At 55.2% G+C, this 22,132-nt stretch overlaps 1 protein-coding gene across 1 annotated transcript in view; it reads left to right on the top strand.

Annotated features, from left to right (window-relative positions):
- The window catches only part of col11a1a (collagen, type XI, alpha 1a), a 493,146-nt gene that overhangs the window by 195,663 nt on the left and 275,351 nt on the right, over nt 1–22,132 (top strand). The window contains exons 28-29 of the mRNA XM_038793410.1: nt 18,402–18,455; nt 20,857–20,964. Of these exons, the coding sequence (XP_038649338.1) occupies nt 18,402–18,455; nt 20,857–20,964 (162 nt within the window). The remainder of the gene's footprint in view (nt 1–18,401; nt 18,456–20,856; nt 20,965–22,132) is intronic.

Below are 22,132 nucleotides of genomic sequence, written 5' to 3'. Positions count from 1 at the left end.
ACACCCCAGGATATTAAAGGAGGTAGCTACAGAGGTCATGGATGTGTTGGCAGTTAACTTCTAAAATCCGTGGATTCTGGAACTGTGCCAAAGGATTGGAAAACTGTCCCGTGTTCGAAAAGGGAAGGAGGCAAAATGCAGGGAACTACCGGCCAGTCAGTCAACCTCCAGTTCATTCAGAAATATTTGAATTGATTATTGAGAGAATAACTGTGTGTTTGGAAAGTTAGAATCTGACCAGAGTCCACATGGTTTCAGAAAGGGGAAATCCTGGCCTGGATTCCGAGTTCTGGAGACGAAGACCACCCACGGAGAATCGGACCGGTCTCTGCTGCCACTGGGAGTGGGGCCCAGGGGCAAACCTCACTCCTTAACCATGCAAATCTCTGCAGGGTGGAGAGCTGTCCGGATTCCATAGGAATCCCAGTATCGGGCCGCTGTTTTGTGTGGGCAACTTGATCCCGCAATCTGGCACAAGCCCCTCCCTCCTGTCACAATGCTAATTCTGTGCCCCCCCCCCCCCCCCCCCCCCCCCCCACAGCATGCAAGCATGAGGGTGACCAGGTCTGCCCTCTCCTCCATTCCTCCATCAAGATCCCGATCCCCCTCTCCCACCCCCTCACCCGAGTCTGACCTCCCCCCTCCCTGCCCTGGGACCCTCACACGACCTGGGACTCAGAATCTGAGGATGTTTGTCATTCCACTGCTGGGCTTTGCCAACAACTCTGAGCGTCAGGACACCCACCTGAGTGAGGATCCCAATCTCCAGCCAGTTTACCCTGCTCGGAATGCCCACCGACTCTGATCATCCCCACCCACATCTGGGTGCCCGGGGTGGGAAACTCGACAACTGAGAAAATCCTTCCCCATGGAGTGAATCATTATTACTCATGTTCGAGAGATGAATTTTCCTGAAGGTAACGCTGTGTCATCGGTTTAAGCTGTGTGAGAATGGGAATGATTCCTGGATGGCAGGCTTTAAACTCGTATGGCAGGGGGGTGGGTACCGGAGAAATAGGTCAGAAGGTGAAAGCATTGAGGGAGAACTCGGGAATAGGGCCAGTGTGGCTCTGAGGCAGAGCAGACAGGGAGATGTTGCTGAACACAGCGGGTCTGGTGGCCTGAAGTGCATCGGCTTTAATGCAAGAAGTATTACGGGTAAGGCAGATGAACTTAGAGCTTGGATTAGTACTTGGAACTATGATGTTGTTGCTATTACATAAGAACATAAGAACTAGGAGTAGGAGTCGGCCATCTGGCCCCTCGAGCCTGCTCCGCCATTCAATGAGATCATGGCTGATCTTTTGTGGACTCAGCTCCACTTTCCGGCCCGAACACCATAACCCTTAATCCCTTTATTACAGAGACCTGGTTGAGGGAAGGACAGGATTGGCAGCTAAACGTTCCAGGATTTAGATGTTTCAGGCGGGATAGAGGGGGATGTAAAAGGGTTGACGGAGTTGCTACTGGTTGAGGAGAATATCACAGCTGTACTACGGGAGGACACCTGAGAGGGCAATGAGGCTATATGGGTAGAGATCAGGAATAAGAAGGGTGCAGTCACAATGTTGGGGGTTTACTACAGGCCTCCCAACAGCCAGCGGGAGATAGAGGAGCAGATAGGTAGACAGATTTTGGAAAAGAGTAAAAACAACAGGGTTGCTGTGATGGGAGACTTCAACTTCCCCAATATTGACTGGGACTCACTTAGTGCTAGGGGCTTGGGCAGGGTGGAGTTTGTAAAGAGCATCCAGGAGGGCTTCTTAAAACAATATGTAGACAGTTCAACTAGGGAAGGGGCTGTACTGGACCTGGTATTGGGGAATGAACCCGGCCAGGTGGGAGAAGTTTTAGCAGGGGAGCATTTTGAGAACAGTGACCACAAATCAGTAAGCTTTAAAGTGCTGGTGGACAAGGATAAGAGTGGTCCTAGGGGAATGTGCTAAATTAAGGGAAGGCTAATTATAACAATATTAGGCGGGAACTGAAGAATCTAGATCGGGGCGGATGTTTGAGGGTAAATTAACATCTGACATGTGGGAGGCTTTCAAATGTCAGTTGAAAGGAATTCAGGACCGGCATGTTCCTGTGAGGAAGAAGGATAAATATGGCAAATTTCGGGAACCTTGCATAACGAGAGATATTGTAGGCCTCGTCAAAAAGAAAAAGGAGGCATTTGTCAGGGCTAGAAGGTTGGGAACAGACGAAGCCTATGTGGAATATCAGGAAAGTCGGAAGGAACTTAAGCAAGAAGTCAGGAGTGCTAAAAGGGCTCAAAAGTCATTGGCAAATAGGGTTAAGGAAAATCCAAGGCTTTTTACACGTAAAAAGCAAGAGGGTAGCCAGGGAAAGGGTTGGCCCACTGAAGGATAGGCAAGGGAATCTATGTGTGGAGCCAGAGGAAATGGACGAGGTACTAAATCAATACTTTGCATCAGTATTCACCAAAGAGAAGGAATGGTGGATGTTGAGTCTGGAGAAGGGTGTGTAGATAGCCTGGGTCACATTGAGATCCAAAAAGACGAGGTGTTGGGCATCTTGAAAAATATTACAGTAGATAAGTCCCCAGGGCCTGATGGGATCTACCCCAGAATACTGAAGGAGGCTAGAGAGGAAATTGCTGAGTCCTTGACAGAAATCTTTGGATCCTCACTGTCTCCAGGTGATGTCCCAGAGGACTGGAGAATAGCCAATGTTGTTCCTTTGTTTAAGAAGGGTAGCCAGGATAATCCAGGGAACTACAGGCCGGTGAGCCTTACGTCAGTGGTAGGGAAATTACTGGAGAGAATTCTTCGAGACAGGATCTACTCCCATTTGGAAGCAAATGGACGTATTAGCGAGAGGCAGCACGGTTTTGTGAAGGGGAGGTCGTGTCTCACTAACTTGATAGAGTTTTTCGAGGAGGTCACAAAGATGATTGATGCAGGTAGGGCAGTGGATGTTGTCTATATGGACTTCAGTAAGGCCTTTGACAAAGTCCCTCATGGCAGACTGGTACAAAAGGTAAAGTCACACGGGATTGGGGGTGAGTTGGCAAGATGGATACAGAACTGGCGAGGTCATGGAAGGCAGAGAGTAGCAATGGAAGGGTGCTTTTCTAATTGGAGGGCTGTGACTAGTGGTGTTCCACAGGGATCAGTGCTGGGACCTTTGCTGTTCGTGGTATATATAAATGATTTGGAGGAAAATGTAACTGGTCTGATTTGTAAGTTTGCAGACCACACAAAGGTTGGTGGAATTGCGGATAGTGATGAGGACTGTCAGAGGATACAGCAGGATTTAGATCGTTTGGAGACTTGGGCGGAGAGATGGCAGATGGAGTTTAATCTGGGCAAATGTGAGGAAGTGCATTTTGGAAGGTCTAATGCAGGTAGGGAATATGCAGTGAATAGTTGAACCCTCGGGTATTGACAGTCAGAGAGATCTAGGTGTACAGGTCCACAGGTCACTGAAAGGGGCAACACAGGTGGAGAAGGTAGTCAAGAAGGTATATGGCATGCTTGCCTTCATTGGCCGGGGCATTGAGTAAAAGAATTGGCAAGTCATGTTGCAGCTGTATAGAACCTTAGTTAGGCCACATTTGGAGTATAGTGTTCAATTTTGGTCGTCACACTACCAGAAGGATGTGAAATGAAATGAAATGAAAATCGCTTATTGTCACGAGTAGGCTTCAATGACGTTACTGTGAAAAGCCCCTAGTCGCCACATTCCAGCGCCTGTTCGGGGAGGCTGATACGGGAATTGAACCGTGCTGCTGGCCTGCCTTGGTCTACTTTAAAAGCCAGCGGTTTAGCCCAGTGTGCTAAACCAAAGAGGGTGCAAAAGAGATTGACCAGGATGTTGCCTGGTATGGAGGGCATTAGCTATGAGGAGCGGGAGAATAAACTCGGTTTGTTCGCACTGGAACGACGGAGGTTGAGGGGCAACCTGATAGAGGTCTACAAAATTATGAGGGGCATAGACAGAGTGGATCGTCAGAGGCTTTTCCCCAGGGTAGAGGGGTCAATTACTAGGGGGCATAGGTTTAAGGTGCGAGGGGCAAGGTTTAGAGGAGATGCACGAGGCAAGTTTTTTACACAGAGGGTAGTGGGTGCCTGGAACTCGCTGCCGGAGGAGGTGGTGGAAGCAGGGACGATAGTGACATTTAAGGGGCATCTTGACAAAGACATGAATAGGATGGGAATAGAGGGATACAGACCCCGGAAGTGTAGAAGATTTTAGTTTAGACGGGCAGCATGGTCGACACGGGCTTGGAGGGCCGAAGGGCCTGTTCCTGTGCTGTACTTTTCTTTGTTCTTTGCTCATATGAGGAGAGACTAAATCGGTTTCAAAGAGTGAGAGGGGATCTCGTCGAAACTTGCAAAATTCTAACAGGATTAGACAGGGTAGATTCAGAAAGAATGTTCCAGATGGTGGGGGAGTCCAGAACTAGGGGGTCAGAGTTTGAGGATAAGGGGTAAACCTTTCAGGACTGAGGGGAGGAGAAATTTCTTCACCCAGAGAGCGGGGAATCTGTGGAATTCATTCCCACAGAAAGTAGTTGAGGCCAAAACATTGTGTAATTTCAATAAGGAATTAGATACAGCTCTTGGGGCTGAAGGATCAAGGGATATGGGGGCGGAACCGGACCGGCCGGGTTCCCGATTGGTGTGGAACTAACCATCTCTTGGTGGTCAGATGCTCGCGTGGCGGCTGCGGATTCAGTCCGTGGCCGTCCTGATTGGGGGCGGGCAGATCGGAGACTTGGAGGGGGGGGGGGGCTGTGTAGGCAGCTGCTGATTAAATGTACGATGGGTTGAGGGTCGGACGTACGGCCGATCGGGCAGTCTCCTTCGGTCTGACTCCGCGGTCCAAGGCCGCCATGGAGCACAGCGCGGCCCTGTAGGTGCGGGTCCCGTATCTGCAGCAAAAGCTGCGAGATTCACTCCGGGTCCCTGCTCGCCCTCTGCAGGGCTATGGATTCATCTCACTTTCTTCAAGGAATTTCGGCAGTAAACCCCGTCTGTGTTTACCCCAGCGTTGGGACATAGTTTCATTTTGACAGAATCCAGCCCCCAGAATCTGATTATTTAATTTTAATTGTGTGTTTTAATTCTCACCAAGTGGAGGGTATTAATTGGGGATTTACCTGTGCTCACATCCAGGAGACAGATGGAGGCAGGGATGTAACTGATGGACGATATATTCTGTGTATGTTTTCTATCCTTTACTGTCTGGCTCTCCCAGTGTTAATATTGGTTAGCGAACACAATGGTGAAGTGCAAACGGGACCTGACCTGAGTTAGGGTAGAGGCAGCAGAGTTTTGGAATGAGGGTGATGGACGCTGAGGCGACCAGGAAAGGGTGAGAATGGTTGAGTTCAGTTGTCTTGCTGAACAGTTGCTTGCAGCAGCCTCTGGGTGGCGATCAGGAGCAGAGACCACAGCTGACTTTGCTCAGACACTGTTGCATTTTCTGATTGCTACAGTTTGTATGAAAACATTGCTTCTGATAAATTTTGGATGAAACAGTTATCGAGGCCCCTTATGTCTGAGACCGAGGATGTAAAAGATTTAACAGCCAGTCTTTGAGGAGGAGCAGCGAATCGCCCCGATTTCCTGGACAATATTTAACCCTCTAGTGATATTTACAATTTGCTGATGTGGCTGTAAAATCTCACTGAACACATTTTGATGGCTGCGTTTCCCACTTTAGAACACGGACTACATTTGTAAATAGCTTTTGATTGGTTGAGTTGGTGGGAGATAGAAATGAGAACCCTTTTCCTCAGTATTTCCAGCCAGGTGAAAGGGCCGAAGGGCCCGTACTGCGCTGTAATGTTCTATGTTCTATAGGTGAAGTGGAACCTCCCACTGGGATCAGGATAGTTAGTGGGTGGGATTCTCCTCATTGTCCACAATCCCGCCATTGGCCGCAGAATCCCGTTTGTGCCAAAATCGAGGCGGCACCGCTTTTGCGATGTTCCGCCCCCTGGAAAGTGGCCTCAGCTCGTCACCTGAGGCCCTCCCTTGATGCCCCGCCCCCGGTGGCCCGTGTTCCCGACGCCGGGCAACATTATTCCTCGTTTGTATGGACCCCGCGTTGCTGCTGCTGACTGAGTCCTGCACTGCCCCAGTCAGGCGGGAGCCGTACCGCTGGCCAGGGGGGGGGGGGGGGGCTTCGCCGAGGGCTGGGTGGACTGATGGGGGGGTGGTCCGGGGGGGGGGGGGGGGGGGGGGCTTCACCGAGGGCTGGGTGGACTGATGGGGGGGTGGGTCCGGGGGGGGGGGAGGGGGGGGGGCTTCACCGAGGGCTGGGTGGACTGATGGGGGGGTGGTCCGGGGGGGGGGGGGGGGGGAGGCTTTGCCGAGGGCTGGGTGGACTGATGGGGGGGTGGTCCGGGGGGGGGGGGGAGGCTTCGCCGAGGGCTGGGTGGACTGATGGGGGGTGGTCCGGGGTGGTCCGGGGGGGGGGGCTTCACCGAGGGCTGGGTGGACTGATGGGGGGGTGGTCCGGGGGTGGTGGGGGGTGTTACTGGGAGTCATTATTTGGCAGGTTGGGTCCACGCGCGTTGTTGCGCAGCCACGGAGCCGGCCATTCTCTGGCCGTATCTGCAGCTAAAGCCGGGGCTTTACACTGCGTGGCTGCTCCCCCCCCCCTCCCCTCCCACCCCCCTCCCCCCCTCCCCTCCCCCCCCCTCCACCCCCACCCCCCTCCCCCCCCACCCCTCCCCACCCTCCCTCTCCCCCCACCCCCCTCCCCACCCTCCCCCCTCCCCCTCCCCCCCACCCCCCTCCCCCCCCACCCCACCCCCCTCCCCCTCCCCCCCCTCCGGACGGATCATCAGGGCAGCTGTTGCCCATTTTTTCTCGCTCAAAACGGCCCCGTTCCCACACCGGCGTCAGCATTTAGTCTGCAATTCGGAGAATCCAGGCCAGCATCATATTTCAGAAATTTATAGCAGAGAATGCCAGTTGGACATTCACAACAACAACATGTGGTTCTTTCATCATTTGTATAAATGTTCAGGTACCCGAGTGGCTGAATCAAAACGGAGCTTTTTCCAACCAAATAAAGATGCTGCAGGGCAGCGCCCAGAAAATAGGACCCACCTGGGATCACCGATCAGGCTGGTACCAATCCCAATCCCCATCCAGGCCAATCCCAATCCAGGCCAATCCCAATCCAGGCCAATCCCAATCCACGGCAATCCCAATCCAGGCCAATCCCAATCCACGGCAATCCCAATCCAGGCCAATCCTAATCCACGGCAATCGCAATCCAGGCCAATCCCAATCCAGGCCAATCCCAATCCAGGCCAATCCCAATCCACGCCAATCCCAATCCAGGCAAATCCCAATCCAGGCAAATCCCAATCCAGGCCAATCCCAATCCACGTCAATCCTAATCCGGGCCAATCCCAATCCAGGCAAATCCCAATCCAGGCCAATCCCAATCCACGGCAATCCCAATCCAGGCCAATCCCAATCCAGGCCAATCCCAATCCAGGCCAATCCCAATCCAGGCCAATCCCAATCCAGGCCAATCCCAATCCAGGCCAATCCCAATCCAGGCCAATCCCAATCCAGGCCAATCCCAATCCAGGCCAATCCCAATCCAGACAAATCCCAATCCAGGCAAATCCCAATCCAGGCCAATCCCAATCCAGGCCAATCCCAATCCAGGCCAATCCCAATCCAGGCAAATCCCAATCCAGGCCAATCCTAATCCACGGCAATCGCAATCCCAGTCAATCCTAATCCGGGCCAATCCCAATATGGGCAAATCCCAACCCCGGTCAATCCCAATCCACGCCAATCCCAATCGCAGTCAATCCCAATCCAGGCCAATCCCAATCCACGCCAATCCCAATCAAGGTCAATCTCAATCCAGACCAATCCCAATCCACGGCAATCGCAATCCCGGTCAATTCCAATCCAGGCCAATCCCAATCCAGGCCAATCCCAATCCCGGTCAATCCCAATCTGGGCCAATCCCAATCCACACCAATCCCAATCCAGGCCAATCCCAATCGCAGCCAATCCCAATCGCAGTCAATCCCAATTCAGGCCAATCCCAATCCACGCCAATCCCAATCCACGCCAATCCCAATCCCGGTCAATCCCAATCCCGGTCAATCCCAATCCAGGACAACCCCAATTCGGGCCAATCCCAATCCCGATCTATCCTAATACAGGCCAATCCCAATGCAGGCCAATCCCAATCCAGGCCAATCCCAATCCAGGCCAATCCCAATCCCGGTCAATCCCAATCCCGGTCAATCCCAATCTGGGCCAATCCCAATCCACGCCAATCCCAATCGCAGCCAATCCCAATCGCAGTCAATCCCAATCCACGTCAATCCCAATCCACGCCAATCCCAATCCACACCAATCCCAATCCCGGTCAATCCCAATCCCGGTCAATCCCAATCCAGGACAACCCCAATCCGGGCCAATCCCAATCCCGGTCTATCCCAATGCAGGCCAATCCCAATCCAGGCCAATCCCAATCCACGCCAATCCCAATCCCGGTCAATCCCAATCCAGGCCAATCCCAATCCGGGGCAATCCCAATCCACGCCAATCCCAATCCCGGTAAATCCCAATCCAGGCCGATCCCAATCCGGGTCGATCCCAATCCAAGCCAATCCCAATCCAGGCCGATCCCAATCCGGGTCGATCCCAATCCGGCCAGTTTTTACATTCCCTGAGCCCCGGCTAGTAGGTCTCCGCACAGAACGGGGGGTTTGCTTCCCACAGGTCCCATGGGGCGATCCGTCAGGGATACCCAGTGCCTCTCATCAGGATCATTACAATTTGCCCAGTCAATGGGCATTATTCTGTGAGATGATGCAAAATTGTATAGTTGTTCGCTGGTGCCAGAGTGATCTGGGTGATGGTGGGGGGGGGGGGTCGCAGATATTCTGCAGGGGAGGTGGGCCAGAGGTTATGGTACACATTAGTAAGGCAGATACAGGGTGACAGGGTGGCGCAGTGGTTAGCACTGCTGTTTAACAGCACCCAGGTCCCAGCTTCGACTCCCGGCTCTGGGTCACTGTCCGTGTGGAGTTTGCACATTCTCCCCGTGTTTACGTGGGTCTCGCCCCCACAACCCAAAGATGCGCTGGGTAGGTGGATTGGCCATGCTAAATTGCCCCTTAATTGGAAAAAAAAGTAATGCAGTCCCAGACAGCAGGTATGGAGGCCCCCGGGTCTCTGTCGGCCTGGCTTTAGCCACAAAACATCAGTAAATGGTTGTTTCTCAGACTAGACGGTGGCAGAAGGTGCTGTGCCCAGGGTCAGGGCTGTGGCTGAGGGTCAGGGCTGTTGCTGAGGGTCAGGGCTGTGGCTGAGGGTCAGTGCTGTTCCTGAGGGTCAGTGCTGTTCCTGAGGGTCAGTGCTGTTCCTGAGGGTCAGTGCTGTTCCTGAGGGTCAGTGCTGTGCCCAGGGTCAGTGCTGTGCCCAGGGTCAGTGCTGTGCCCAGGGTCAGTGCTGTCCCTGAGGGTCAGGGCTGTGGCTGAGGGTCAGTGTTGTTGTTGAGGGTCAGTGTTGTTGTTGAGGGTCAGTGCTGTTCCTGAGGGTCAGTGCTGTTCCTGAGGGTCAGTGCTGTTCCTGAGAGTCAGTGCTGTTCCTGAGGGTCAGTGCTGTGGCTGAGGGTCAGTGCTGTGCCCAGGGTCAGTGCTGTGGCTGAGGGTCAGGGCTGTTCCTGAGGGTCAGTGTTGTTCCTGAGGGTCAGTGCTGTTGCTGAGGGTCAGTGCTGTGGCTGAGGGTCAGTGCTGTGGCTGAGGGTCAGGGCTGTGGCTGAGGGTCAGTGCTGTTGCTGAGGGTCAGTGCTGTTGCTGAGGGTCAGTGCTGTGGCTGAGGGTCAGTGCTGTGGCTGAGGGTCAGTGCTGTTCCTGAGGGTCAGTGCTGTTGCTGAGGGTCAGTGCTGTTCCTGAGGGTCAGTGCTGTTGCTGAGGGTCAGGGCTGTTGCTGAGGGTCAGTGCTGTTGCTGAGGGTCAGGGCTGTGGCTGAGGGTCAGTGCTGTTGCTGAGGGTCAGTGCTGTGCCCTGAGGGTCGGTGCTGTGGCTGAGGGTCAGTGCTGTGGCTGAGGGTCAGTGCTGTGGCTGAGGGTCAGGGCTGTGGCTGAGGGTCAGGGCTGTTGCTGAGGGTCAGGGCTGTTGCTGAGGGTCAGGGCTGTTGCTGAGGGTCAGTGCTGTGGCTGAGGGTCAGGGCTGTTGCTGAGGGTCAGGGCTGTGGCTGAGGGTCGGTGCTGTTCCTGAGGGTCAGTGCTGTTGCTGAGGGGTCAGTGCTGTGGCTGAGGGTCAGTGCTGTTCCTGAGGTCAGTGCTGTTCCTGAGGGCAGTGCTGTGGCTGAGGGTCAGGGATGTGTCTGAGGGTCAGGGCTGTGGCTGAGGGTCATGCTGTGGCTGAGGGTCAGGCTGTGGCTGAGGGTCAGGGCTGTGGCTGAGAGTCAGTGCTGTGGCTGAGGGTCAGGGCTGTGCCTGAGGGTCAGTGCTGTTCCTGAGGGTCAGTGCTGTGGCTGAGGGTCAGTGCTGTTCCTGAGGGTCAGTGCTGTTCCTGAGGGTCAGGGCTGTGGCTGAGGGTCAGGGCTGTTGCTGAGGGTCAGTGCTGTGGCTGAGGGTCAGGGCTGTGGCTGAGGGTCAGTGCTGTTCCTGAGGGTCAGTGCTGTTGCTGAGGGTCAGTGCTGTTCCTGAGGGTCAGTTGTGCTGAGGGCTGTGCTTGAGGGGTCAGGGCTGTTCTGAGGGTCAGTGCTGTTCCTGAGGGTCAGTGCGTTGCTGAGGGTCAGTGCTGTGGCTGAGGGTCAGGGCTGTTGCTGAGGGTCAGTGCTGTTGCTGAGGGTCAGGTGCTGTTCCGTGAGGGTCAGGCTGTGGCTGAGGGTCAGTGCTGTTGGCTGAGGGTCAGGGCTGTGGCTGAGGGTCAGTGCTGTGGCTGAGGGTCAGGGCTGTGGCTGAGGGTCAGTGCTGTGGCTGAGGGTCAGTGCTGTGGCTGAGGGTCAGGGCTGTTGCTGAGGGTCAGTGCTGTGGCTGAGGGTCAGTGCTGTTCCTGAGGGTCAGTGCTGTTGGCTGAGGGTCAGTGCTGTCCCTGAGGGTCAGTGCTGTGGCTGAGGGTCAGGGCTGTCCCTGAGGGTCAGTGCCTGTGCCTGAGGGTCAGTGCTGTGGCTGAGGGTCAGGGCTGTTCCTGAGGGTCAGTGCTGTGGCTGAGGGTCAGGGCTGTGGCTGAGGGTCAGGGCTGTTGCTGAGGGTCAGTGCTGTTGCTGAGGGTCAGTGCTGTGGCTGAGGGTCAGTGCTGTGGCTGAGGGTCAGTGCTGTTCCTGAGGGTCAGTGCTGTTCCTGAGGGTCAGTGCTGTTGCTGAGGGTCAGTGCTGTTCCTGAGGGTCAGTGCTGTTGCTGAGGGTCAGTGCTGTTGCTGAGGGTCAGTGCTGTTCCTGAGGGTCAGTGCCGTGGCTGAGGGTCAGTGCTGTGGCTGAGGGTCAGGGCTGTTGCTGAGGGTCAGTGCTGTTGCTGAGGGTCGGTGCTGTTCCCGTGGGTCAGGGCTGTGGCTGAGGGTCAGTGCTGTTCCTGAGGGTCAGTGCTGTGGCTGAGGGTCAGGGCTGTCCCTGAGGGTCAGGGCTGTTCCTGAGGGTCAGTGCTGTGGCTGAGGGTCAGTGCTGTGGCTGAGGGTCAGGGCCGTGGCTGAGGGTCAGTGCTGTGGCTGAGGGTCAGTGCTGTGGCTGAGGGTCAGTGCCGTGGCTGAGGGTCAGTGCTGTGGCTGAGGGTCAGGGCTGTTCCTGAGGGTCAGGGCTGTGGCTGAGGGTCAGGGCTGTTGCTGAGGGTCAGTGCTGTGGCTGAGGGTCAGGGCTGTTGCTGAGGGTCAGTGCTGTTGCTGAGGGTCAGTGCTGTGGCTGAGGGTCAGTGCTGTTGCTGAGGGTCAGTGCTGTTGCTGAGGGTCAGTGCTGTTGCTGAGGGTCAGTGCTGTGGCTGAGGGTCAGTGCTGTCCCTGAGGGTCAGTGCTGTGCCTGAGGGTCAGTGCTGTTCCTGAGGGTCAGTGCTGTTCCTGAGGGTCAGTGCTGTGGCTGAGGGTCAGGGCTGTGGCTGAGGGTCAGTGCTGTGGCTGAGGGTCAGTGCTGTGGCTGAGGGTCAGTGCTGTGGCTGAGGGTCAGTGCTGTGGCTGAGGGTCAGTGCTGTTGCTGAGGGTCAGTGCTGTGGCTGAGGGTCAGTGCTGTGGCTGAGGGCGTGCTGTTGCTGAGGGGTCAGTGCTGTTGCTGAGGGTCAGGGCTTGTTGCTGAGGGTCAGTGTTGTTGCTGAGGGTCAGTGCTGTTGCTGAGGGTCAGTGCTGTTGCTGAGGGTCAGGGCTGTTGCTGAGGGTCAGTGCTGTTCCTGAGGGTCAGGGCTGTTGCTGAGGGTCAGCGCTGTTCCCGTGGGTCAGTGCTGTTTCTGTGGGTCAGTGCTGTTGCTGAGGGTCAGTGCTGTTCCTGAGGGTCAGTGCTGTTGCTGAGGGTCAGTGCTGTGGCTGAGGGTCAGTGCCGTTGCTGAGGGTCAGTGCTGTTCCTGAGGGTCAGTGTGTTGCTGGGTCAGGGCTGTGGCTGAGGGTCAGGGCTGTTGCTGAGGGTCAGGGCTGTTGCTGAGGGTCAGGGCTGTTGCTGAGGGTCAGTGCTGTTGCTGAGGGTCAGTGCTGTGGCTGAGGGTCAGGGCTGTCCCTGAGGGTCAGTGCTGTTCCTGGGGGTCAGGGCTGTTCCTGAGGGTCAGTGCTGTGCCCAGGGTCAGTGCTGTGGCTGAGGGTCAGTGTTGTTCCTGAGGGTCAGGGCTGTGGCTGAGGGTCAGTGCCGTGGCTGAGGGTCAGTGTTGTGGCTGAGGGTCAGTGTTGTGGCTGAGGGTCAGTGTTGCTGAGGGTCAGTGCTGTTGCTGAGGGTCAGTGTTGTTCCTGAGGGTCAGTGTTGTTCCTGAGGGTCAGTGCTGTGGTGAGGCTGGTCAGTGCTGTTCCTGAGTGTCAGTGTGGCTGAGGGTCGGCTTGCTGAGGGTCAGTGTTGTTCCTGAGGGTCAGTGTTGTTGCTGAGGTCAGTGTTGTGGCTGAGGGTCAGGGCTGTGGCTGAGGGTCAGGGCTGTGGCTGAGGGTCAGTGCTGTTGGTGAGGGTCAGTGCTGTTCCTGAGGGTCAGTGCTGTTCCTGAGGGTCAGTGTTGTTGCTGAGGGTCAGTGCTGTTGCTGAGGGTCAGTGCTGTTGCTGAGGGTCAGTGCTGTGGCTGAGGGTCAGTGCTGTGGCTGAGGGTCAGTGCTGTTGCGGAGGGTCAGTGCTGTGGCTGAGGGTCAGGCTGTGGCTGAGGGTCAGTGCTGTTGCTGAGGGTCAGGGCTGTGGCTGAGGGTCAGTGTTGTTCCTGAGGGTCAGTGCTGTTGCTGAGGGTCAGGGCTGTGGCTGAGGGTCAGTGCCGTTTATTGAGCGTCAGTGCTGTTCCTGAGGGTCAGTGCTGTTGCTGTGGGTCAGTGCTGTTGCTGAGGGTCAGGGCTGTGGCTGAGGGTCAGTGCTGTTGCTGAGGGTCAGGGCTGTTCCTGAGGGTTAGTGCTGTTCCTGAGGGTCAGGGCTGTGGCTGAGGGTCAGTGCTGTGGCTGAGGGTCAGTGCTGTTGCTGAGGGTCAGTGCTGTTGCTGAGGGTCAGTGCTGTTCCTGAGGGTCAGGGCTGTGGCTGAGGGTCAGTGCTGTTCCTGAGGGTCAGTGCTGTTGCTGAGGGTCAGTGCTGTTCCTGAGGGTCAGTGCTGTTCCTGAGGGTCAGTGCTGTGGCTGAGGGTCAGTGCTGTTGCTGAGGGTCAGGGCTGTTGCTGAGGGTCAGGGCTGTGGCTGAGGGTCAGTGCTGTTGCTGAGGGTCAGTGCTGTTGCTGAGGGTCAGTGCTGTGGCTGAGGGTCAGGGCTGTTGCTGAGGGTCAGGGCTGTGGCTGAGGGTCAGGGCTGTTGCTGAGGTCAGTGCTGTTGCTGAGGTCAGTGCTGTGGCTGAGGGTCAGGGGTCCCTGAGAGGTCAGTGCTGTTCCTGGGGTCAGGGCTGTTCCGAGGGTCAGTGCTGTGCCCAGGGTTCAGTGCTGTGGTGAGGGTCAGTGTTGTTCGAGGGTCAGGGCTGTGGCTGAGGTCAGTGCCGTGGCTGAGGGTCAGTGTTGGGCTGAGGGTCAGTGTTGTGGCTGAGGGTCAGTGTTGTGGCTGAGGGTCAGTGCTGTTGCTGAGGGTCAGTGTTGTTCCTGAGGGTCAGTGTTGTTCCTGAGGGTCAGTGCTGTGGCTGAGGGTCAGTGCTGTTCCTGAGTGTCAGTGCTGTGGCTGAGGGTCAGGGCTGTTGCTGAGGGTCAGTGTTGTTCCTGAGGGTCAGTGTTGTTGCTGAGGGTCAGTGTTGTGGCTGAGGGTCAGGGCTGTGGCTGAGGGTCAGGGCTGTGGTGAGGGTCAGTGTTGGAGTGGCTGAGGGTCAGTGCTGTTGCTGAGGGTCAGTGCTGTTGCTGTGGGGTCAGTGCTGTCTGAGGGTCAGTGCTGTGGCGAGGGTCAGTGCTGTTGCTGAGGGTCAGTGCTGTGCTGAGGGTCAGTGCTGTTGGCTGAGGGTCAGTGCTGTTGCTGAGGGTCAGTGCTGTTGGGGTCAGTGCTGTTGCTGAGGGTCAGGGCTGTGGCTGAGGGTCAGTGCTGTGTGAGGGTCAGGGCTGTTGCTGAGGGTCAGTGATGTTTATTGAGGGTCAGTGCTGTTGCTGAGGGTCAGTGCTGTTGCTGAGGGTCAGTGCTGTTGCTGAGGGTCAGTGCTGTTGTGAGGGTCAGGCTGTTGCTGAGGGTCAGTGCTGTCTGAGGGTCAGGGCTGTTCTGAGGGTCAGTGCTGTTGAGGGTCATGCTGTGGCTCAGTGGGTCAGTGCTGTTGCTGAGGGTCAGTGCTGTGGCTGAGGGTCAGTGCTGTGGCTGAGGGTCAGTGCTGTGGCCTGAGGGTCAGTGCTGTGGCTGAGGGTCAGGGCTGTGGCTGAGGGTCAGTGCTGTTGCTGAGGGTCAGTGCTGTTCCTGAGGGTCAGTGCTGTGCTGAGGGTCAGTGCTGTGCTGAGGGTCAGTGCTGTGCTGAGGGTCAGGTGCTGTGGCTGAGGGTCAGTGCTGTTGCTGAGGGTCAGTGCTGTTGCTGAGGGTCAGTGCTGTGGCTGAGGGTCAGGTGCTGTGCCTGAGGGTCAGTGCTGTGGCTGAGGGTCAGTGCTGTGCTGAGGGTCAGTGCTGTGGCTGAGGGTCAGTGCTGTGGCTGAGGGTCAGTGCTGTGGCTGAGGGTCAGTGCTGTGGCTGAGGGTCAGGGCTGTGCTGAGGGTCAGGGCTGTGGCTGAGGGTCAGTGCTGTTCCTGAGGGTCAGTGCTGTGGCTGAGGGTCAGGGCTGTTGCTGAGGGTCAGTGCTGTGGCTGAGGGTCAGTGTTGTTCCTGAGGGTCAGGGCTGTGCCCAGGGTCAGTGCTGTTGCTGAGGGTCAGGGCTGTGGCTGAGGGTCAGGGCTGTGGCTGAGGGTCAGTGTTGTTCCTGAGGGTCAGGGCTGTGCCCAGGGTCAGTGCAGTGCCTGAGGGTCAGGGCTGTTCCTGAGGGTCAGTGCTGTGGCTGAGGGTCAGTGTTGTTCCTGAGGGTCAGGGCTGTGCCCAGGGTCAGTGCTGTTGCTGAGGGTCAGGGCTGTGGCTGAGGGTCAGGGCTGTGGCTGAGGGTCAGTGTTGTTCCTGAGGGTCAGTGTTGTTGCTGAGGGTCAGTGTTGTGGCTGAGGGTCAGTGCTGTTGCTGAGGGTCAGTGTTGTTGCTGAGGGTCAGTGCTGTTCCTGAGGGTCAGTGCTGTGGCTGAGGGTCAGTGCTGTGGCTGAGGGTCAGGGCTGTTGCTGAGGGTCAGTGCTGTGGCTGAGGGTCAGTGCTGTGGCTGAGGGTCAGTGCTGTTGCTGAGGGTCAGTGTTGTTCCTGAGGGTCAGTGCTGTTCCTGAGGGTCAGTGCTGTTGCTGAGGGTCAGTGTTGTTCCTGAGGGTCAGTGCTGTTGCTGAGGGTCAGTGCTGTGGCTGAGGGTCAGTGCTGTTGCTGAGGGTCAGTGCTGTGGCTGAGGGTCAGGGCTGTTCCTGAGGGTCAGGGCTGTTCCTGAGGGTCAGGGCTGTTCCTGAGGGTCAGGGCTGTTCCTGAGGGTCAGTGCTGTGGCTGAGGGTCAGGGCTGTGGCTGAGGGTCAGTGCTGTTCCTGAGGGTCAGTGCTGTTCCTGAGGGTCAGTGCTGTTCCTGAGGGTCAGTGCTGTTCCTGAGGGTCAGTGCTGTTGCTGAGGGTCAGTGCTGTGGCTGAGGGTCAGTGTTGTTCCTGAGGGTCAGTGCTGTGGCTGAGGGTCAGTGCTGTTGCTGAGGGTCAGTGCTGTGGCTGAGGGTCCGGGTCTGTGGCTGAGGGTCAGGGCGGTGGCTGAGGGTCAGTGTTGTTCCTGAGGGTCAGTGCTGTTGCTGAGGGTCAGTGCCGTTGCTGAGGGTCAGTGCTGTTCCTGAGGGTCAGTGCTGTGGCTGAGGGTCGGTGCTGTTCCCGTGGGTCAGGGCTGTGGCTGAGGGTCAGGGCTGTGGCTGAGGGTCAGGGCTGTGGCTGAGGGTCAGGGCTGTTGCTGAGGGTCAGGGCTGTGGCTGAGGGTCAGTGCTGTTGCTGAGGGTCAGTGCTGTTCCTGAGGGTCAGTGTTGTGGCTGAGGGTCAGTGTTCTTCCTGAGGGTCAGGGCTGTGGCTGAGGGTCAGTGCTGTTGCTGAGGGTCAGTGCTGTTGCTGAGGGTCAGTGTTGTTCCTGAGGGTCAGTGCTGTTGCTGAGGGTCAGGGCTGTGGCTGAGGGTCAGTGCTGTTGCTGAGGGTCAGGGCTGTTCCTGGGGGTCAGGGCTGTTGCTGAGGGTCAGTGCTGTGGCTGAGGGTCAGTGCTGTTGCTGAGGGTCAGTGCTGTTGCTGAGGGTCAGGGCTGTGGCTGAGGGTCAGTGCTGTGGCTGAGGGTCAGTGCTGTGGCTGAGGGTCAGTGCTGTTGCTGAGGGTCAGGGCTGTGGCTGAGGGTCAGTGCTGTTGCTGAGGGTCAGGGCTGTGGCTGAGGGTCAGTGCTGTTCCTGAGGGTCAGTGCTGTGGCTGAGGGTCAGTGCTGTGGCTGAGGGTCAGTGCTGTTCCTGAGGGTCAGGGCTGTGGCTGAGGGTCAGTGCTGTTGATGAGGGTCAGTGCTGTGGCTGAGGGTCAGTGCTGTGGCTGAGGGTCAGTGCTGTTGCTGAGGGTCGGTGCTGTGGCTGAGGGTCAGTGCTGTGGCTGAGGGTCAGTGCTGTGGCTGAGGGTCAGTGCTGTTGCTGAGGGTCAGTGCTGTGGCTGAGGGTCAGGGCTGTGGCTGAGGGTCAGTGCTGTGGCTGAGGGTCAGTGCTGTTGCTGAGGGTCAGTGCTGTGGCTGAGGGTCAGTGCTGTGGCTGAGGGTCAGTGCTGTTGCTGAGGGTCAGGGCTGTGCTGAGGGTCGGTGCTGTGGCTGAGGGTCAGGGCTGTTGCTGAGGGTCAGGGCTGTTGCTGAGGGTCAGGGCTGTGGCTGAGGGTCAGTGCTGTTGCTGAGGGTCAGTGCTGTTGCTGAGGGTCAGTGCTGTTGCTGAGGGTCAGTGTTGTTGCTGAGGGTCAGTGCTGTTTGATTGAGGAGATTGAGGGTGGAGAATATTACAGCAGGTTTCAGATGGACCAAGATGATTGGCTGATGATCCCATCTGTAGGACAGCGGTACTGGGAACGTGGTGCAGGGGGAATGTGAGGAAGATGTGTTTTGAATGATGAGGGTGAATTCACTGAGGGCTGTGGAAGCAGAGATGACCATTGATTTCAGAAGGAAATTGGATGGGTTTTTAATAATAAATATCTTTAGTGTCACAAGTAGGCTGACATTAACACTGCAATGAAGTTACTGTGAAAAGCCCCTAGTCGCCACACTCCGGCGTCTGTTCAGGTACACAGAGGGAGAATTCAGAATGTCCAATTCTCCTAACAGCACGTCTTTCGGGACTTGTGGGAGGAAACCGGAGCACCCGGAGGATCAGACACGGGGGAGAACATGCAGACTCCACACAGGCACTGACCCAAACCGGGAATTAAACCTGGGACCCTAGAGGCTGTGAAGCAACAGTGCTAACCACTTTGCCACCGTGACGCCACGTTTTTGATGGAAAAAACTTGCAGAGATGGAGGGGTAATGGAATTGACAGGATTCCTGCACAAAGAGCTGGCATCGGCTCGATGGGCCAAATGGCCTTCGATGCTGTAAATTGCAGTCTGGCCCCTTGACTCTTGTCTGTTTAATGGCAGACACCTGCAGGTTTTTTCCCTGAACTAATGTTTGTTGTATTTTGCAGCAGAACTTCTGAAAATAATTACATTCTGAAGTTCAGAACCCTTGACTGTTCTCAATGGAAGAAAATGTGCTCCCTGTTTGACAACATTCTCTGAGGATTGAAATCTCGTCTCTCTCTCTCTTTCAGGGTGAAGACGGTTTTCCAGGGTTCAAAGGTGACATGGGGGTGAAAGGAGAAAGGGTAAGTGGTTATCTCACTGATTGTGTTACTGTGTCACAGACATGAGGACCGGAGAGATGATTTAAACAAATAAACAACAGAGGTTTAGACCATCGATGGCTTTAATGGAATGAACACTCTGTATGTTCTATGTATCTGTATATCACAGCTGCCTGAGTGAAACCTCCTTTCTCGTCACAAACTTTATTGCTTTATAAACTCCAGCATATGCTTTTGTTCCTCCTCTTTCCTTGTTTTGCGTTTGATTTCGCTGCCTGATCTATTGGCTCAAAATCCTTCAGTGCAAAATATGCAGAAGTCAATTTAACAGAGGTCATAATTCCCGGATGGATGTCACGACCTTCCTAACATTGCTGGTGACCCAAGAGATGAAGGTTCAATCCTGCCTCGCAGGGGCTGGGAGGGCGATTATTTCCTCCCAGTGACCACGGAATCTGGGAGATTGTCAGTTACTCGCTTGACTCCAACAAACACCAACATAGCAGGGGTAATCCAGGGAATTATAGACCTGTGAGCTTGACGTCAGTGGTAGGCAAACTGTTGGAGAAGATACTGAGGGATATTCACATCTGGAAGAAAATAGACTTATCAGTGATAGGCAGCATGGCTTTGTGCAGGGAAGGTCATGTCTTACAAACCTAATAGAATTCTTTGAGGAAGTGACAAAGTTAATTGATGAGGGAAGGGCTGTAGATGTCATATACATGGACTTCAGTAAGGCGTTTGATAAAGTTTCCCATGGCAGGTTGATGGAAAAAGTGAGGTCGTATGGGGTTCAGGGTGTACTAGCTAGATGGATAAAGAACTGGCTGGGCAACAGGAGACAGAGAGTAGTGGTGGAAGGGAGTGTTTCAAAATGGAGAAAGGTGACTAGTGGTGTTCCACAGGGATCCATGCTCGGACCACTGTTGTTTGTGATCTACATAAATGATCTGGAGGAAGGTATAGGTGGTCTGATCAGCAAGTTTGCAGATGATACTAAGATTGGTGGAGTTGCAGATAGCGAGGAGGACTGTCAGAGAATACAGCAAAATATAGATAGATTGGAGAGTTGGGCAGAGAAATGGCAGATGGAGTTCAATCAGGCAAATGTGAGGTGATGCATTTTGGAAGATCTAACTCAAGAGCGGACTATACGGTCAATGGAAGAGTCCTGGGGAAAATTGATGTACAGAGAGATCTGGGAGTTCAGGTCCATTGTACCCTGAAGGTGGCAACGCAGGTCGATAGAGTGGTCAAGAAGGCATACAGCATGCTTGCCTTCATCGGACGGGGTATTGAGTACAAGAGTCGGCAGGTCATGTTACAGTTGTATAGGACTTTGGTTAGGCCACATTTGGAATACTGCATGCAGTTCTGGTCGCCACATTACCAGAAGGATGTGGATGCTTTAGAGAGGGTGCAGAGGAGGTTCACCAGGATGTTGCCTGGTATGGAGGGTGCTAGCTATGAAGAAAGGTTGAGTAGATTAGGATTGTTTTCGTTGGAAAGACGGAGGTTGAGGGGAGACCTGATTGAGGTCTACAAAATTATGAGAGGTATGGACAGGGTGGATAGCAACAAGCTTTTTCCAAGAGTGGGGGTGTCAATTACAAGGGGTCACGATTTCAAGGTGAGAGGGGGAAAGTTTAAGGGAGATGTGCGTGGAAAGCTTTTTACGCAGAGGGTGGTGGGTGCCTGGAATGCTTTGCCAGCGGAGGTGGTAGAGGCGGGCATGATAGCATCATTTAAGATGCATCTGGACAGGTATATGAACGGGTGGGAACAGAGGGAAGTAGACCTTGGAAAATAGGCAACAGGTTTAGATAAAGGATCTGGATCGGCGCAGGCTGGGAGGGCCGAAGGGCCTGTTCCTGTGCTGTAAATTTCTTTGTTCTTTGATCTTCTTTGTATACCCAGTTCTCATTAACCTTTTATTGGTTAATCCCTTGACCCACCGATCCTGCACCCAACCCTGACTCACAAATGGGAATCAAATTAATTTCCACACAAAATCATAGAATCTTACAGCACAGCACAGGAGGGAGGGACACAGATTGAAGAGAATGGGTAAAAGAAGCAGAGGGGGAGATGGGGAGAATGTTTTTTACCCAGCGAGTTGTTGTGATCTGGAAGGTGCTGTCTGAAAGATTCAATAATAACTTTCCAAAGGGATTTAAATAAATAAATGGAAAAGAAACATTTTGAAGGGATATGAGGAAAGAGCAGAGGAGTGGGATGAATTTGAGAGCTCTTTCAAAGAGACATGATATACCAATTGGCCTCTTCCTGTGCTGGAAGATTCGAGACTCCAGGGTTGCTCCTGGCTGGGTGGATATTTTTGAAAGAATGTGTTAATAATTGACAGAGGGAAGTGGGCAGCTGTCCGCACTGTGTTCTGACTGCTTATTCTCTATAATAGGGTGAAAATGGATTGGTCGGACCACGAGGTGAAGATGGACCTGAGGGTCCAAAAGGTCGAGCTGGGCCCCCAGGAGACGCTGGGTCACCGGGATCTGCCGGAGAGAAGGTTGGTATCAGAGCCCGAGACCAGAGGTTCAATTAGCAACAGTGGAACCTGGTGGGAGCTGATTTGACCGATGGTTTTAGCGTCCGAAGGGACTGGGTCATGTCAGCGATGACCAGCTGTCACCCCGTGTCCAGGACACGGCCGGAGTTTGAAGGAGGAATGTGTGTGATTCATCTCTGGGATAGGTTCCCCATGGAAACGGAGGGAGGTGTTCGGATCGATTCCATCCTGAGCTAAATTCACTTTAATGGCCACACCCACACACTGACCACACCCACACACTGACCACACCCACACACTGACCACACCCTCACACTGACCACACCCCCACACTGACCACACCCCCACACTGACCACACCCCCACACTGACCACACCCACACACTGACCACACCCACACACTGACCACACCCACACACTGACCACACCCACACACTGACCACACCCACATACTGACCACACCCACACACTGACCACACCCACACACTGACCACGCCCACACACTGACCACATCCCCACAGTGACCACACCCACACACTGACCACACCCACACACTGACCACACCCACACACTGACCACACCCCCACACTGACCACACCCACACACTGACCACACCCACACACTGACCACACCCACACACTGACCACACCCACACACTGACCACACCCACACACTGACCACACCCCCACACTGACCACACCCACACACTGACCACACCCACACACTGACCACACCCACACACTGACCACACCCACACACTGACCACACCCACACACTGACCCCACACTGACCACACCCACACACTGACCACACCCACACACTGACCACACCCACACACTGACCACACCCACACACTGACCACACCCACACACTGACCACACCCACACACTGACCACACCCACACACTGACCACACCCACACACTGACCACACCCACACACTGACCACATCCCCACACTGACCACACCCACACACTGACCACACCCCCACACTGACCACACCCCCACACTGACCACACCCACACACTGACCACACCCACACACTGACCACACCCACACACTGACCACACACACACACTGACCACACCCCCACACTGACCACACACACACACTGACCACACCCACACACTGACCCCACACTGACCACACCCACACACTGACCACACCCACA

This window comes from Scyliorhinus canicula, chromosome 4, assembly GCF_902713615.1.
Source record: "Scyliorhinus canicula chromosome 4, sScyCan1.1, whole genome shotgun sequence".
NCBI classification, from domain to species: Eukaryota; Metazoa; Chordata; class Chondrichthyes; order Carcharhiniformes; family Scyliorhinidae; genus Scyliorhinus; species Scyliorhinus canicula.
Note: the sequence above shows the minus strand (reverse complement) of the source record. Positions and strands in the feature narration are given on the sequence as shown.